Genomic DNA, 17645 nt, shown 5'->3' with positions numbered 1-17645 from the left:
CTGTTGGACTCTTCCCCTCAATCCCTCCCCTGCCTCTGGGGTGTACCATTCGTACCGCGGGGGGGGGGACACCTCGCTTTTTCTTTCCTCCTCCTCACCCTCTCTCACCGCTTAGCCTCCTCGTCCTAACCTTACACAGTAAGCCAATCTTATTAGTGCGCCTCTCTGCCCGATCCTCGCCCCGCAGCCCGTTTCTTCGCCCCTCACTTCGCCTCGTCCCCCCCCCCCCCCCCCCCCCGCGGGGGGGGGGGCGCGCCCCCCCCCCCCCCCCCCCCCCGCGCGCTGCCCCCTTTTGCCCGGCGGACGCCGAGCGGAGCGGAGCCGCCCGCGCCCAGCGTCGCCGGTGAGTGCCGCCCCCACACGGCCCCCGACGCCTCTGGGATCCCTTTTTCTCCCCCCTCACAGCCCCTCTGGAGCCCTTTCAGCTTCTCCTGGCCTCCGGGAGGCGCTGCCCTTCGGGCCTTATCCCGCATTTAGGCCGGAGTAAGGGGGTTGGGGGGGGGCTTTTCCTTCATGGGCAGCGAGTTCTGGGGTCCCCTGAGGTATTTGGGGTCTGTTCTCCTCGTGCTGCCGCAGGGAAGGGATCATGGGGCTTTCTATCCTCTGTGGGGTCTCCTCCCTCTTGCTGTCTCCACAAAGGGGGTGTCCCCTGTGCCCCCCCCCCCCGCCCCGTATCTATGGGGTCCCCCTGCCCTCAGAGCCTCCGTGGAGGAGTTTTGGGGTGTTTTTACCCCTCCGGTTGTGTTTTTCTTTCTCAGAGGGGTGACCCTGCCTCTCTCCAAATCTCCGAGCTCCTTTCCCTTGTTACATCAGGTCTCTGAGCTCCTCTCCTAGTTATCCCCTCACAGCCCCCCCAAAAATACCCCATTTCTCCTTCCAGGCTGATCAAAGGGGGTTTTAGGGCTCCCCCACCTCTGTTTAGTCCCAGACCTGAAGGGGGGGGGGTTGTGAGAGCCCCTAGTACCTGTGCTTTGCCCCCTAAGTCCTTGGCAAGGCTTTTTGGGGGGACTGGGAGGGGCAAATTCAAGCTGGCAGCTCCAAACTCGGGCTGGAGCCCTCCCCACGTCACCCTAACTCCGTTAAGGGACAGAGATCACCGTGGATTGAGCTCTACGAAGCCTCCCTGCTTGTGCTGAAGGCTCTGCAGGACCTTTCCTGGCCGCTGTCAGCCCATCGCTGGTGCCTGGCTCTGCCTCCGGCTCATCGTAGCGGTGCCCTGCGCCGCTCCACCCCCTGCAGCGGGCTGGGACCCAGCCTCGGCTCTGCTGTGTCAGGGCCCTGCTCGAATCCCTTCACCCTTTCCTGCCCGTGGGATCTCCTCGTCTCACCTCGCCCCCTCTCCCCCCCCTGCTCCTGCTTTTCCTTTTTTATTTTTCCCCACCCAGGGCTCGCTCGGGAGGAAACCCAGCTTCAGCCCTCTGCCTGGGGAGCAAGCGGAGCCGAGGGGGAACAGTTTTGCAGGGCCTGTCTCCGTTGCCCTCTTGGGATTTCCAAGGAATTGCAGCGGTAGCAGGGGTTGCTGAGGCTGCTGTCGTGCCTTTTCCCCTCCTCCTGCCCCTCCCTGTGTTCACCAGCACGGGGTTGTTCTCTCACTCACCTCAGGGTTATTCTTTGACAGCCAGACTGCTGATGCTTTACCACTGACTGTAATCCGCTCTTCACAGCCCTTTTGTGCTCGGGACGGAGGGGAAAACGCCTCTGCTGGGCCGCGTGGCTTCTAATCCTGTCCTCTCCTTTCCTACCTGTGCCCTTTTCCTCCCTGACTTTGCAGGTACGCCTTTTTTTTTTTTTTTTTTCCCCTGTTCCTCTCACTTTTCGACTGCGCTGTGCCCTGTCAAGGTGACTGCTTCTCTCCTCCCTTCCCCTGCTGCTGCTTTCCCGAGCCCTTGGTTGTGTTTTCACGAGCAGTCGGCCCCGTCGCGGCCGGGGGAGCCAAGAGTCGAGGTTTCAGGGGACTGAGCTTGGTGTCGTCGTCGTTTCCCTGTGGCACCGGTAGCGCGGAGCTCCCCCGATAGCAGAGGTGATCTGACGAGGGCAGAGCCAATTCAAGGAGTGAAACCAGCAAAAAAAAAAAACCCCTGCACCACGCGAGCCTTAACGCTTCCTTTCGCTCTATCGACCCCGTGCCCGCCTTGAGGAGGGGGTGGAACCGCTGCGAGAGGCCGCCAGCCCCTCCGGTGCGAAAGCAGCTTGGTTTTTTTCCCAGCCTGGGTTCTCTTTAACTTGCTCTGAATCACCAGAAAGCGGGGGAGGAGCAGGAGGATTGCTGTTTGCCTTGAGAGCAGGTAGGTACGTGGCAGCTGTGGCTCAAAATCTGACCGGTGCCTCGCCGAAACGAAGCCCCCTGGAGGACTGCAGCACAAAGGAGCAGAATCATGCCCGTGGACGCTCTCCTGACACCTCTCTGATGCGGTTTATGCCTCTGGGAAGCTGCAACACGTTTTTTTTGCAGCAAAAAGACGCGTTTGCTTTACAGCCCTCAGGTCAGGAGGACCATAAACGTGCTCCTGGACAGAAGAGAAGGACCAGCTGCTGCTGAACCAACACACGGAGTTGACCGAACTTGCCCTTTTTAAGGGGATAACGCCGCCAAACGGCTTTGAGCCCAAAGCTCGCACAGAACGACGGCGGAGGGGATTGTCGGAAGGACCACAGAGACCTTTTTCAGGGCCTGTTTTTTTTAACTTCGGGCATTGTCCCGCAGCACCGGGAGATTTTTTCCGGCTCGAAACCCCCGGGAAGTGGTGAGCAGACAACGCCACAGCCCTAAAGCAGCGGACGATGAAAAACCCCTCGGGCTTTTTGTCAGCTCTTTAGGAGGTTTTTTTTTGGGGGGGGGGGACGTTCGCCCGAGATGCCTCGCTGCCGGGGAGCGTTTGATAGCTGGCGTTGAGAAATAGTAACGAGGGGATTTGTTTCTCCATTGTAAAATCACTGGAGGAGGAAAACCCTGGCTTCTCTTGGGTCCGAGTGTTCCCTGGGCTCGAGGTACCTTGCTCAGCTTTAAGCTTTCAAAAATAAAACTCGGGCTGTTAGGAGTCCGAGCTTACCTGGTTAAAACTTGCTCCGAGAGCTCAATTCGTCCCTTCAGATGAATGCGGAGTAGAAATGATTGTTTTTTTTTTCCCCTTTCTTGTTTGTAAACTCCTCGGAAATGTGGTTTTTGGTCCCCGGTGAGCCTCGGCTCTGACCACCACCGAAACACAAGCGTCTCGGGCACGCTGAGGCCTCCTCTTGGCGCTGTTTCCCTCCGCGGAGCCCTTCCCCGGTCACCCGCTCGAGAAACCGCAACCCTTGGAATTCCTCTGCGCTAAACCCGGTGGGGAGCTCACGGCCGCTTGGGCTTTGTTCTCCCGTGCGGAACCAACCGGTTCCGTGCGCTCCGCGAGCGGAGAATCCGCCTCTTGGGGGGCTGCTCACGAATTCGGAAAGGATTCTGCCAGCTCCCACGCGGCGTGTTGAGGACTGGCCTGAAAAATGAGGCTGAGCGTTGGCGCTAGCGTTTCCATCTCGTGCTCCCTGTCGTCCCGGGGAGCTCCTTGCCCGTACGTACGTTTTAATTATTGCTTAAAATTAAAGGTAACCGGGCGTCTGTGGTGGTGCCTGATGAAGATGCATAGCTCTGGCGAGTCGCCCAGCTGTAAGTTTAATTATGGGGGCAATTAATTGTCTCTTAATACATCCCTGTTTGTGTCCTCGCGTCTCGAGTGCTTGGAAATCTCTCTAACTCTTTTATTTTCCCTTAATGCTGTCGTAGGAGTGAAAAAAGTAAGTACTCCCCGCCGTCCCGCGGAAAATTGGGTGGGAATAGAAGCCGCTGGCCCGGAGCTTTTACTTTCTTCCTTTGAAGCCCGTTTTCTCCCCGGGATAAATCAGGCGACGGAAATTCCGGTGTCGCTCGCAGGCGTTGCCTCGTCTTGGTGCTCCCCTCCAAGAATCCCTTTTAAATTGGTGGATCGCTAACTGAAATTGATTCCTTTTGCTAATTTAAACTGCATTTTTTTTAAAAAAAAAAAAAACAAAGCTACGGAGACAAAAGGTCTTCAGTTATAATAACGGCCCGCTTGTCTTTCCCCATCTGTCGCTCCCTGGGTTCGAGGCTTGTCAATAAAACCTTCCCGGACCCGCGAGCCGTCGCCGAGTTCTGGCCGTTGTTGCTCCGTGAGTTTGATTCGGCGGCCTGGCACAGATCAAGCCGGAGTTACGAAACCCGCCGCTGCCCGTGGCTAAAAGGGGAGCGGGCTTAGGGGCACTCGGCTCCCTCCTTGTCTCTCAGCCGGGGATCTGACCGCGTAGTCGTGCTTGCCTACCTGCTCGTTAGCTACGCGAGCCGTAAATTCCGTGCTTAAAATTTCATTTCCTTGATCGTTTCCAATGACCAAACCTTTTCCCTTTCCCGTTCCCGATTACCTGCATCTGCTAGAACCTGCCTGGTTATTTTTTTCCCCTCTGAAGCATGATTAGGGCGGGAAAACCCCGATGTTTTTTATTTGAACAGAAGATTTTTTGCGTCATCTACGTTAATCACCAGCTCTTGCTCGCTTTCTAACCCAGCACCCAAGGTTTTGACCCAAAATTTGCCGTAATTTTCCCGTCGGCTCCCCCTGCTGGCTTCCCGGTAGCAAAACACAAAGAGCTGTAAGCACCGACCTCAAAAAATACCCAGAAATTAGGACGGCTTTGTTTTTTTTTTCCCAAATCACTGCCTGGCTGTCAGTACCTAGCGGGTGATTAAGCCCCAGCCTGCTAATTTGAAGCGATCTCCTGCCTCCCAGGGCTTTGAGCGGGACCCCCGTGGCCCAGAAGTGAAATCCGAGGTGCCTCCAGCCAGCTCCTTTCTTTTTAAATCGTTAAATAGCGACGGGCAGAGCAGCTCTCGGAGCGGAGGTGGTTGAGGAGGAATTGGGATTGCCTTGAGAAATCATCAGGCACGTTTGGAGGCGGTTTCGCTTCTCCGAGCTACAATTTGTGCCCCAAATTAAAAGAATTAAATGCTCAGGCTCTTAAATAACGGCGCGATGGCTTTTGTCGGTTCTGTATTCAGTTACTCCTGAAGTCTGCATGCCCTTCCTTGCTTTCTGTGGTTTTGCTGCTACTTTGTTGTGCTTCTCTCTTAATGCTGCCCCCACCTCTTTGGAAGATGAGGACGAGGAAACCTCCGTGCCCGGTCGAAAAAGTGTGGGTAGACAAACACAAGTACGACGAAGCCGAGAGGCTGCACTACGAGCGAGAAGCGATGCTGGCCGCCGCCGCCGCTCCCCCCGAGGAGTGCCCGGAGGTGGAGGCTGTCAACGGAGTCTGCAACGACGACTCCGTCGAGGGTGGTGAGCTCAAGGGCGACCTGAAAAGAGGGAGGAACGGGAAGAAGCAGAGGAAGAGGAAGCGCTCTCCGAAACCCAAAAGCGCGGCCTCCAAGGCGGACTCGGTCCCGAGCGCTTTGTCCGCCGAGCACGCGTGGCTTGAGAAGCCCTCCTGCGATCACGCCGAGAACTTGCCCAGGAAAAAAATGGTGGATCCTCAGAGCCAGGAGGCGGCTGAGACCGAGCTAGCCGCTGAGCAGCCCGCACCTAAAGCTGCCCAAGAGCTTCCCAAGCCGCTGGTGCTCTCGGCAGCCCTGCCCTGCTCCCATGGCAGTCTGAGCGCCTGTCACCACGTCGTTCAGGGTGTCTGGGTCAACAAGTCTGACTTCGAGAAGGCCGAGAAGGCGTTCGTCGAGAGGTCTCGCTTCTTTGCTCCTCCAAACGTCCTCGCCATTCCCTCCGCCGTGCCCAGCGCTGAGACCCTCGGGCTGAGAACGCCGGATGAAGGCTACGGCACAGCCCTGCCTACTCCCGCTACGCCCGGCTTGGCTCCGGACGTCGGCGGCTCCGCTCCCCTCGTCGCCGCCTTGCCTGACTCCCTCCACCAGCCGGTGAACGGCAAGCCGCAGGCTTCGAGCTTGCAGGCTCTGGTCTCAGAGGTGTGGTTGGAGAAACCGCTCTACGACGGTGCTGAGAAGAGCTTCTACGAGAACATGTTCGACGGTCCCCCGGCCGAAAAAGGCCACCAGCAGCACCGCGACTGCCCCGAAGCCTCGAAGAACCCCCAGGAGGACGGGAAGAACCCCGGTGCCGGGAAAAAAGAGGGCGCCGAGCACACGGAGCCCGCCAGCTCTCCGCCTCCCGGCGGTGCCGAGCACCTCCCGCCTCCCTTCTTCTTCCTGCACGAGGACAGCGAGGCCGTGTGGCTCAGCAAGCCGACGTACGACCGCGCCGAGTCGCGATTCTACGCGGCCGAGGCTCTGAAAGCGTCAAGAGCGGGAGAAAGAGTGGAGACGCCCGACCCCCCAGGAGTAAAACCCTCCCGGCCAGCTGCCAAACCTTCGAGCGCACCCGCTCCGGAAACGAAGTAGGAGAAATTTCTTCTGGGGTAACCCCCGCACGTGCCAAAGCGACGGGTCAGGATTGAGCTGGAGGCGTTTGGGGGCAGGGCGATGGGGGCCGTGAGCCCCTCGCCTCGCGGCGGGGGAAGGCAGCCCGATTAATTCGTTAGGAAATGAGCTCTGCGAGCTGTTAAATGAGGGACGGGGCTGGCCGGATTACAGCCCGCGCGGCGACGCGGCTGGGCGCCCTCCTCGTTGGGGTGACCTTTTGTGGTCGTAAATCCCCGGTAGAAAGCAGTTGGAGGGCAGAGCTCTTTAAAAGCTTCCTCTGTAAGGCTCGGGTACGGTGCTGGATGCTGCTGCGATCGCTTCAATGCACGCTTCGCTATTTTGAAGCCTGAAATTTGCTCCTCTAATGATGGGGGAGCTCATCTGAAGGTCAGCGCTCGAATGTTACCGTGCAGTTCCCCTCGGGGCTGGGGGGGGGGGGCGGAAATGAGATTCCAGAGTTTGTCAGGAGTTGTTTGAGAAGTTTTAAGGTGAAGTGCCGCGGATGGGTAGTTACAGGACACCTTCAGAGCCTTTTTCCCTGTCCTAACTGGGATAATTTCCTCTCGCCTGGACCAGGACCAGGTGTTAGGCCTTTCGCCCTTCCCCGGGGAAGCTGGGGTGGCGTAAAATTGGGGTGTCATTTGTAACCGGCCTTCTCCCTCCATAATCCCGGCCGGCAGCTCGAGCAGGGTCTGGAGGCGTTGAGAGCAGGACCCTGACCCCTTGAAGGAGGGTAGGTGAGGAGGGCCCCGTGTTTCCCGGGAGAGATTTGGCCTTTGGGGGTGCTGTGGGGGCTTCTGTTGCCTTCCCTGTCGTGTGGTAATGGTGTGAGCGGGTCGCGACGCTTTATTCTTGCTCCCACCACCTCCTTGGACCGCCGTCGGCTCCGTAGCCGTCCCCCGGCTCGAAACGAACGGGAGGCACGGGGTCAGGAGTTGCCTGCCGCGGAGAATCGCCTCGCTGCTGCCTGGCACGGGCCGCTCGGTGCGGCTCGTCGTCGGTCCTTGCTTTCTCCCCGGCCAGCAACGAGAGGCGTTTTCGCAGCGGATCCCACCGCGCGTCCGACGTCACGTAGAAAACCCTGCCCCGAGAGCTTTTTTTAGGGGGGGAAGGAGGTTTTATCGTCCCCGCTTGGTGCCCTGCCCCTAAATGCAGGTCAGGCTAGGCAGACGGGCGGCCGATTAGCCTGCCCCGCTTCCCTAAGAGGATCCTGCTCACTTCAAGCCTCCCCTTGGAGGCGAGACGAGCGGGCGGAGAGCGCTCTTCTCGCAGCCCCACTGCAAGCTGCGAACCTGAGCCGCTTCTTCCTTGATTTTGTTTTTCTTTCTTTCTTTTTTTTTCCCTGCAGAAAAATGGCAGTCGAGTTCCTCGCCCACGAGAGGATCTGGTTCGAGAAGTTCAAGTATGACGAGGCCGAGCGAAGGTACTACGAGCAGATGAACGGGCCGGCGGGCGGCTCCTCGCAGCAGCAGGTAAAGGCGTGCTCGGCTGAGCCTCCAGCAGCCTCCTAGAGCATTAGGAGCGGGCAGAAGGACGTTTCCCACCTTCTCCCTTCTTTTTTTTTATCTTTTTTTGCCTTTTTTTCCCTCCCCCCCCCCCGAGGGCGAGAGGCTCCTTTGGAAGCACAGAGCTGCCGTAACCCCTTCCTGCGACACAAAAGGCTGCTAACTGCCCCTGCCTTGAGTTGGTTCCGCGGCAAGCTGCGTAATTTCACGGGGCTCTCTTCCGGGTGGTTAAGGGAAAGCTTCGTGCCGAACTTCGAGGCGCGCTCTGCCCGTTCCTGCTGCTTGGGGTAGTGGTGGAACAGCGCCTGGGACGCTTGCCTAAAAACCGGGAGCTTTTCAGTGCCTGAAGCAGGTGTTAAAAGAGCAAAGAAACGTCTGCAGGGAGCTTAAAAGAACAGCTAGGCGATTTCGGGCCCCAGCAGGAGCTTCCAATGAGGAGTTTCTGCCCGCGAGAGGTGGCGTGAAGGCTCCGACGGAAATTCTGTAGCAGTCTTCCAGCCATTTCTCCGCTGAGCTTAAAATCCCCCGTCCTCAAAACCTGCCTGCGCCTTGGAAGTGGCCGTCCACCTGAAACTGCCCGGCCCGTTGCGTGGGCTTACGGGCTCGTGGACCGTTTCCTATCACAGATCTCCCTCGCGGGGTTGCAGGCTGGGGAGAGGCGAGGAGCAGTCGAACCCTCCCCGAGTCCTCACCCTTATTTTTATTAACTTCCCCGACCGGTTTGCCCGCGTTTTTTTTTTTTTCCTATTTTTGCTTTTTTGAAAAAAAAAAAAAAATATCTCGGTTCTTTCTGCGCTGTTTGCAGGAGAACGGAGCCAGCACGATCCTCCGCGACATTGCCAGAGCCAGGGAGAATATCCAGAAATCGCTGGCCGGAGTGAGTACCCGAGCTCTCGCACCAGCTGGCTACCCGCAACCATTTTTAGCTGCGGTGCACCTCCCGGAACTCCGTCCGGGGATCACTTCCCAGATGGCGGGGCTTGTTTTTCAGTTTAGAGGGAGAATAAACCCAAGGTGGGCAGTGCCGTGTACCGCCGGCGTAGCTCCAGCCGATCGCCGCCGGGGCGCGTGCCGAAAACGAACCGGATTTGGGGCAAAATTCTTCGGCTGTGCGTTTCTCTGCCTTTTTTTTTCCCCCTCCTCCTGGTGGGATGCTCGTGTGCTCCCACGAGCCTTAGCTACCGAGTCACAAGTCACTTAAAATAACCCCGCCGGGCAGCAAAGCGCCGAGCTGCCCCCAGCAGGATTACGATCGTCTCTTTCGGGGTACACTGAGCTGCCACCTTCTGTCTCCCGTCTCGCTTCTGGCTTTAGGGTATGTGCAAAAAAATGGGTGTCGTCCGCTGCAGGCGGGGGGGGAGCCTCCCAGAAAGGCTGAGCACTTTCTGGAGGTGAATATTTCGCCTTCCTCCTTAACACGAGCCGTAAGGGAAGCGCGGATTTGGGCCGAGCGCAAAGGAGTTGGGCTAATAGGAGGAGGAAAATAACGTGGAAGGTTTTCTAACGCTGATTCCTGACTTCAGCATTGGTATTTCGGCCAACAGCTGAGGGAAAACAAAAGCCTGTTTGGGCGTTCAGTAGAATTTCCCAGCCCTTATCCAAGATTTTAGCTCGGACTTGAGGCAAATACGTAAAGTGAGCTCCATCTCCAACAGAGCTGGAGGATTTTAGGCACAGGAAGTGTTGAAGGACTCGAAAGACCTTAAAAAAGGTCTTTTTTACGAGCTGAGAGTCACCTCCTTTGGCCCCCTGGGGTGTTTGTTGGGGCGGTTAGCATTGAATATCCAAAATTACTCTGTTATTTTTCCTTTCCCGCAACCAAGACGCAGTGGGTTTGAGGATTTAAGGCCAAGATTGAGCAGCGGGACCTCAAATTGGGTCGCGGAAAGTGGCCTTGGATCCTCCAGCGCTGGCTTGAAGGGAAAGCATTCACTGGAGGCCGGGCTCGTAGTTCTGAACGTGCAGAACGATCCTGCAGCATGGTTTCCTGGTCAGGATTTAGCCTTTGCGGGTGAAGATGCAGAGCTACGGTCAGGAATGTAAAGGAGAAACGAGAAGGTGTGGTTTTAGCCTGATGGGGAGATGGGAGATGGGCGCTTTATTCCCACAAAATCCAGCCGAGGCTGATTTCAGAGCTGCCTCAGCTGGTTCGTGGTGTTCTGTTTGCCGGAGCGCTCCAAGGCTCGAGGGAATCCTTTCATGCCTCCCGAAGGAGAGCACAAAATCGGCCTGCTCGAAACATTTGTTTGCACATACCTTTCATCCTGCTTTGCATGGTCATCTCTGCTTTGAGCCATCACCCCAAGGCCGCGTCTGCTCGATCGCTAACGCCTTCCCAGGCCGAGTTTCCAACGCGTGCAGCTCTGCAGCTGGCGGGGAGAGGTCGTTTGGGTGGGGAGAGGTCTTCGAGGTGGGCACCTGAGGCATGGGGAGGATTCTCTTGCCTGAGATCACGAGCAAGTCCGACGGAGCGGGTGGCTGAACTCACTTCCCGAAGCCCTCCCGTGGGGCTGTAATGAAGAGGATGGTGCTGAAGCTCCGTTCCTGCCTGCTCTGCCCCAGCTCCCTCTGTTCCAAAGCCTCGGCGTTTGTGCCTTTCCCCACGTGTGGGTTTCAGACAGAAAAAGCTGCACGGGCACCTCTGATACTATCAAAGTGCCTCAGGGCCGTGTTCAGAAGTGCGCCCGTGTGCACGAAACCAGCCCGGATCCATCCTGCTAGTCCCTGACAGCCTGCTCTGGGCCTTCAGCATCATCTCCCGGCGGTGGTTCGGTTTGGTTCGTCTGCTGATAGCCAAAGCTTTGGTGTTTCCGGATCTCGGGCAGAGCGACCCGAGGGGAGAGGCGTTGGACTCCTGCGTGCATAAAATCGCTTCGTTTTCTCCGCGGAATATTTTGAGTAGGCTGCAGCGCTACCCAGCGTAGCACTCGTGAGATCGGCTCCAAAACTGAGCTTAGTTAGGGCGAAAAAAAAAAAAAAAAAGACTTCAAGAGCTCCTCCCGTGAGATGAAAGTACCGGACGTGGCTGCAGTGATGCTCTGGAACTCCCCAGGTTTGGGGTTTTGGAATTAAAATCCACAGTGCTTGTGTCGAGCTTCCTCTTGGCACAGCCGACACAGAAGAGGAACCGACCCCCGGCCGCGCGTAGGAGAAAAAGGCGGCGTAGGTGAAGCGCAGCTTCTGCTGGTGACCGCGTCTCTGCAAGTCCTCTCGTCACATTTCCGGCCATCGCTGCAACCTTTCTTGGTAAAATGACGGTGGTCTTACTCTCCCAACCCGAAATGGCAGCTCCCCGAGGCTGGCAGGTTCCTCTCGAGCTGGAGGCGGCCCGCCAGGCCGTGGGTGTTTTGTCCCGCGGGGCGGAGCGGTGCTGACCTGCTCCGTGCGACTCCAGGAAGGCTGACGAGCACCAAGGGACTGCCCCCCCCCTCAGCTCTGCCGTCTCCAAGGGGTTGCGAGGCTGGCAAGACTTGGAGTTCTTAAATATTGTGGCCAAAGAAGAGAGATGTGGAGGCACGGCTGGGCTCTGCAGCAAACGCTTCTGCGAAATCCCAGAGCCCCGGGGAGGGGGAAAAACAACCACAGCTGCGGGTTAGGCGGTCACCAGGGCAAACAGCCGCCAGAATTGTTGGTATTTGGCTCCTAGAGCTTCAAACCGCCGAGGATCCGCGATGCTTCGCCGCTCAGCTGAACCAGCGGGCTGCTTCCCGGGGGAGGAAAACCTGCCGCACGTGGGCCCGCGTCCTGCGCTCGAACCGCCTCCAGCGTGAGCGAAAACGCTTCTCTGCCTGCCTCGTCGAAGGAAACCTCCCCAAAAACTTCCTGCCCTTTCCGGCAGAAGACAGCCCCGCGGAGCAAAGAGGCTCCTGCCCCTCAGAAGGGGCAGCTCTGCCCTGGAGAAACGGGGTCCGCTTCCCGTGAGGAGCACTTGTCCTTCCACACGTGGTTGTAGCTTACCCTCTGACAACAGCGTCTTGCCCGCAGGGCATTTAGGGGCTGGAGACTCTTGCGTTTCTGTATCCACCTCAAAGGCCGCATCTGAGATGGGTTTGGTGGTGCTTTGGACATCCTGGCCCCCGTCCCTTTGTGGCTGGGTGGGAAAAGGTCTCCGACCTTCCTGCTCGGAGCGCCTCCCACTGTTCCCCATGTCCTTCAACTCCTTTCCCTCCGCCCCCACGTTCCTTTTTCTTCATCTCCAGCGACCGTCGAGGTACCAGGAACGCGTCAGCTCTGCCAGAGAACCGCTTTAATTACGTGCAGGGTGCGCTTCTTGTAAAATTACATCCAATTTTTTTCTATTGTGCTCCCTTACAAATGGCACTTGGAGCATGAAGGGCTGTATTTTCTTCCCTTTCACCGATTTAAAGCTGTCGATAAGGGCTTTTTTTTAAAAAAGAAGCCCTTTTTTTTGCTGTTAAATGCTTCCGAAGCTGAATTGCTGTCATTGCTCCCTCAGGATGTGTTAAAAGAAGTTTTAATTCGCTTGGAGAGGAGCTGAAGGCCGGACGGGGGTTAAGGGGGAGCGCAGAAATGCTGCGATCCAGCTGCCCCGGGGGCTTGCTGTATGACGTGAGGCAGGTCGTTCCTGCGCTCGGTGCCTCGGTTCAGCTGGAAGAGACGACCAGCTGCCAGCGTGAAACTCAAAGCTCTGTGTTTAGCGAGCCGGGACTGCAAGGATCGACCTCATCCTCTGCCCACCGTCGCCAGCTGCAATTCCTCGAAGTTCCGTGCCTCGTGACGCAGAGCTTGTAAAATTGCCTCAAAGCCTTCCGATGAAATGGCCTCGCTCTTAGATCGGCTCTCAAATTTTCTCCTTTCCCGACGGCTTTGACCCTTTCTTTCACTGTTTCCTGGGAGTGGGTGGACAAACCCGTTTCATCTCGGTTTTCCTTCTTGCAGAGCGCGAGCACCGCCTCCTCGGGGCCCGGCGACCAAAATGAACTTCTTTCCAGAATTTCTCACCTGGAGGTAGAAAACCAAAACCTTCGCAGCGGTAAGTAGGAGAATCCCCTGGCCTGAAAGCCAAAAAGCAAACCGAGGGGGGGGGGGGGGGGGTCCTGCTCCTGCGGGTTGTCTCCTTTATCGACCTCGGTGAGCCACATGCCAGCGTGTTTACCCTGGAGCAGCTGGTGATCTGCAATCCCACTTTGAGCAAGGGCAAATCGGTCTCGAGAGCCCGCAAGCGAAGACTCTTTCCCCCTAACCCCTTCTTGCAGTTGTTGCCGACCTTCAGATGGCCATCTTCAAGTTGGAAAGCCGCCTGAATGCGCTGGAAAAATCTACCTCCCACCAGCCCTCCCCAGTTCCACCGACCCAGGTGAGTCTCGGCCGAGTTCCCTTCTTGAATTCTTCGCTGTCACGAAGTGCCGGGTCATTTCTGAGGTCTCCTGCCCGGCTGCCGAGGATGAAAAGATACTTAATGGTCGGGAAGAGTTTCTTGCTGCTTTTCTAGCAGTTCTGGCAGCTGCCTTGACGTCTTTCCCTAACTGCTTCGTGCAGAAAGAAGACAAAAAGGCGGTTTTTTCTGCCCCAAAACCAGAAAAACGTAGAGATTTCAGCGGAGGAGAGCTGATACCGCTCTGTAGAAGTTTGGAGCTAGCAGAGATTTGATAAGGATTTAATGGTCTCCTCTAGATAAGCCCTGGCCTTGGGGCATGCAGTAAGGCTGATTTGGGCTGATTTCTAAGGACAGGATCCCAATTGCTCTCCCACCCTTCTGTTCTAGGTGTGTTGAACCACTGAGTCCTTAGGAGAAGGGTCAGCTCTTGGCTGCGTGGTATTTTTTCCTCTCTGAATCTAAGCGCAGCCGTGTTGGGATAGCTCAGAGGCCTGCCTTTAGCAAAGCAGCCTTCTCTTCCCGCATCTTTCCTGCGACGTAACTTCAGGCTCGTTTTCTCTTCTTTTTTTCCTTAATGCAACCTTGGATGCGCGTCACCCTGGTGAAGAAAGTGGAACCGTTCAGCGTTCCCTCCAAGAAAGTGGAGCTGCCGTCCGCTTCACCTGCGAAGAAAGCTGAGCCAGCTGCTGCGGAGGAAGATGACGACGACGACATCGACCTTTTTGGCAGTGATGATGAAGAGGAAGACCAAGAGGCTGCCAAAGTCCGGGAAGAGAGGCTGCGTCAGTACGCCGAGAAGAAGGCCAAGAAGCCAGGTCTTATTGCCAAGTCTTCCATCCTTCTGGACGTGAAGCCGGTGAGTAAGAGCTCCTGCGGGAGGCTGCATGTCCCTTGCAGGAGGCTGAAAATCATCTCGCTTGCGCGTCTGCAGTGAGGCAGGAAAACGGGACCTGCACGTTTCCAAACGAGGGTTCAGAGCGAGGTGGGGAATTGCAGCTGGGAGCTGCAGCATTGGGGTTGCTGCTCTGGTCCCCTTGGACCATGGCAAGCGCAGGCTGTTGTCTGCGGGATTCCTCTGACCAGGCCCAGCCCCTGTCTTTGAGGAAAGGACTTTTGGGTAAACCAAAACCAGAGAATGCCCTAAAAATGGGAACAAAGCCGATTCTGTCCAACTGTCACGGTGCAGCCAAACTATGGGCTGTCCAGCGCTCCGTTTGCGCAAGAGAAATGCCTTTGCTCAAAGTCACTTCAAAACGGGTGCTTCCGAACAGGGATGCTGCTGCAGGAAGAATCCCCCTTGCATCTGGAGGCAGAACTGCAGCAAAATACTCTGTAGCATCGCTGCAAAATCAGGTTGAGCTCGTCTAAGCCCCCCCCCCCCTTCCCAGCTAATTCTGGTGAAAATAATAGCCCAGAAAGGGCATTTTTTGTCAGCTGAAAGACACTGAGAGGAGCGTTAAATGTTACCTGTTGGTCAGACTGCACGCAGATGCGTTAAAACAGCGACACGCACGTTGATTATCTCAGCTTCGCCGGTCTGACTGAGGAGGAAGCCTTAATTTGTGTGTGAGGGGGTTGTTGTGCACCCCCATTCGCTTTGGGCTGGAGGAGATTGCAGGGTCCTCGGTCACCGGCCGCCTCCCGGGGCTAATGGTGACATCCAGGAAAACGTTAAAGCTCCAACTTCATGCCCTTGCAGTGGGACGACGAGACTGACATGGCGAAGATGGAGGAGTGCGTCCGGTCCGTCCAGATGGACGGGCTCGTGTGGGGAGCCTCCAAGCTGGTCCCGGTAGGCTACGGTATTAAGAAGCTCCAGATCCAGTGCGTCGTGGAGGACGACAAAGTCGGGACTGACATCCTGGAGGAGGAGATCACCAAGTTTGAAGACTACGTAAGTCTTTTTGCGAGCTGGGAGATGCCTCCCAGCCTGCGGGGGTCACTTTGAACTAAGGTTCTTCAGCAGACTTGGGCGAACTTGGGTTTCAAATAGAAAACCACGCGGAATTCGTGGTGTCTGTGCCTGCTGAGATACTAGTGTGCGTATATATTCAGTGCTGCCTGATGTAGATATCTTGCAGACACTTCGCAGAGCCTTTTTGCAGGCTCCTTACCACCCAGCCTGATTTTGAGGAGCCCCTGCTTTTCCACGTGGCCTAGGCAGCAGCAGGGTACAAATGCGTGTGGTTAACCCTGGCGGCTGGGGATGTTTCAATCCCCATCCTGCCTTCGCTTCCGTGGAAATAGAAGCAGGAGCTCCAGCTCTGTGCCAGGTAATACGCAGGTGAAGCAGACGGCAGCTCCACTTCTAGATCTAAAAGACCTAATCTAAAGATTTGGGCAGTAATGAGCACGGTGTGGTGTCCTGTTATGGCTGGTGTTACGGGAGTGTTAAATAACAGTCCATCAAGGCTCTTAGCACAGCTGGGGAGCTGGCCTCAGAGCCCTGGGCTACGCTTGATCTGGTTTTGAGCAGAACTAGTGCATGCTGTGAAGAAATCCCCACTGAGAGTGCTTTCTTCATTGTGTCTGAAAACACCTTGGTGACCTCTAGCTGCTGCTCTTGTTCTGTTGCAGGTGCAGAGCGTGGACATTGCTGCTTTCAACAAGATCTAGAAGCAAACCTGTATCCTCTCTGAAACTGTAACTAAATAAAGATCAAGGAATGCAGATTGTTTTTCTCTCCTGAGTGTAACTTCCCCAAAGTGATGTGGTGAAGACCTTGGGTGTTTCCCTCCCTTGCTCACTTCATAAAAGGAAAGACCTCGAGATGGGTTGCTTGTGTTTCTGTGCTGGAATGAAGGTCTCCTGCTACAGAACAACAACAACAACAAAAGAACACGCTGAATTTTCTCTCTCATTTTCTCCTTGCTGCTTTTGATACCCTGTGCAGGTCGCTTCAGCTGATCGTGAGGAGCTGGGGCTGTGCTGAGTGTGGCGGGCGGAAAGGGGAGGTGACATTCCTAACCGCAGGCCGGAGTCCTCTGTCACAGTGCCAGAGTCCAAGGTCTGGGCGCAGGCTGCGCGGTGCCAACACGGAGCAAATGCGAAGCACCGTGGGGCTGCGCTGCGAGCACGGGATGGCGTTGCGGCAGCCCCCAGCCAAGTGGGGATGATTCCAGTTCCAGCTTCCCTGCCTGGGTGCAGCACCCGGTGTCTGATGTGCCCTGTAATGATGTGCAGGTGCCCGCGTGTGGTGTCCCTGGCCTGTGGTGGCATCCTGTGTTGTCATGCCAGGTGTGCCCCGTGCTTAGTGCTAGGATGCCAGTGCTGTCACTGGGTGCGTGCAGTGTGTCATCTGTGCGTGGCTGTGTCAGGCGCTGCCACCCCCAGAACGTGGAGCACTCAGCATCTGATGTGCCACAACCCGATGGACCTAGTCTCGGGGGTGCTGCTGTCCCTAGAGCCCCGTGGGCCTGGTGTCCCATATGCGTGTGGTGTCCTGTGTGCCACGTGTGCCTGTGTCTGGGTGGGCTCGGGCTCCTAGGTATTACATCTCATGTGGCCTCTGTTCTGTCATCCCCAGAGCCCAATGCGCCTGTTGCTGGATGTTCAGAGTCCCAAATGTTATCAGATGTGGTGTCCCATATGTCTGCTGTCCCCAGAGCTCCATGTCCTGAGTGCTGGCCTGCCTGGTCCCATGGGGTGCCTGGTGCTGCGTGGGCCGTGTCCCAGCTCTGTGGTGTCCCTCGTGCTCTACCCTCGATGTCCTGTGTGCTATGCACTACCCCTGATGTCCCATGTGCTATATGCTCCATGATGTCCTGTGTCCCATCCCTGGTGTCCTGTGTCCCATGCGCTAAACATCCCTGATGTCCTGTGTCACATGTGCTATACACTCCATGATGTCCTGTGTCCTGTTACCCATGTGCTGTGTATTCCATGATGTCCTGTGTCCCACATGCTGCCATCCCTGATGTCCCATGTCACATGCTATACACTCCATGATGTCCCATGTCCCATCCCTGATGTCCCATGTCCCACCTGCTATATGCTCCATGATGTCCCGTGTCCCATCCCTGATGTCCCATGTGCTATACGCTCCACCATGTCCTGTGTCCCACGTGCTGCCATCCCTGATGTCCATGTCACATGTGCTATACACTCCACGATGTCCTGTGTCGCATCCCTGATGTCCTGTGTCACATGTACTATATACTCCCTGATCTTGTGTCCCATCCCTCTTGTCCCATGTCCCACCTGCTATACACTCCATGATGTCCCATGTCCCATCCCTCATGTCCCATGTCCCATGTGCTATACACTCCATGATGTCCCGTGTCCCATGTGCTGCCATCCCTGATGTCCCGTGTCCCATCCCTGATGTCCCATGTACCACCTAGTCCATGATGTCCCGTGTCCCCTTCCTCTTGTCCCATGTCCCACCTGC

The 17645-nt window shown here is 56.5% G+C and overlaps 1 protein-coding gene across 6 annotated transcripts; it reads left to right on the top strand.

Annotated features, from left to right (window-relative positions):
• The first annotated feature begins 273 nt into the window (after nt 1-273).
• Nucleotides 274-15927, top strand: EEF1D (eukaryotic translation elongation factor 1 delta). Of its 6 annotated transcripts, none has more exons than XM_035319844.1 (8): nt 274-343; nt 7761-7884; nt 8720-8794; nt 12817-12910; nt 13134-13234; nt 13863-14111; nt 14955-15149; nt 15833-15927. In XM_035319844.1, exons 2-8 carry the CDS (start codon nt 7765-7767, stop codon nt 15869-15871), a joined length of 873 nt encoding a protein of 290 aa, XP_035175735.1. In that variant the 5' UTR covers nt 274-343; nt 7761-7764; the 3' UTR covers nt 15872-15927. The 6 variants fall into 6 exon arrangements, with proteins under 6 accessions (XP_035175735.1, XP_035175736.1, XP_035175732.1 ...); XM_035319845.1 differs by lacking the exon at nt 274-343 and adding an exon at nt 1749-1771; XM_035319841.1 differs by lacking the exon at nt 274-343 and adding an exon at nt 5141-6387 and having other exon boundaries at nt 8723-8794.
• The last annotated feature ends 1718 nt before the right edge of the window (nt 15928-17645 follow it).

The sequence above is a fragment of the Oxyura jamaicensis genome, chromosome 2 (assembly GCF_011077185.1).
Source record: "Oxyura jamaicensis isolate SHBP4307 breed ruddy duck chromosome 2, BPBGC_Ojam_1.0, whole genome shotgun sequence".
Lineage (NCBI taxonomy): Eukaryota > Metazoa > Chordata > Aves > Anseriformes > Anatidae > Oxyura > Oxyura jamaicensis.
The sequence above is the reverse complement of the archived record's forward strand: the minus strand, read 5'-3'. Positions and strand labels throughout refer to the sequence as shown.

What these genes read in the sequence shown, in the direction of transcription:
- EEF1D (XM_035319840.1), top strand. Translation starts at nt 5,141, where the DNA reads ATGAGGACGAGGAAACCTCCGTGCCCGGTCGAAAAAGTGTGGGTAGAC. An exon ending in GCGGCTCCTCGCAGCAGCAG is followed by an intron (nt 7,885 to 8,719) that starts GTAAAGGCGTGC and finishes CTGCGCTGTTTG; the next exon opens with CAGGAGAACGGAGCCAGCAC. An exon ending in TCACCAAGTTTGAAGACTAC is followed by an intron (nt 15,150 to 15,832) that starts GTAAGTCTTTTT and finishes GTTCTGTTGCAG; the next exon opens with GTGCAGAGCGTGGACATTGC.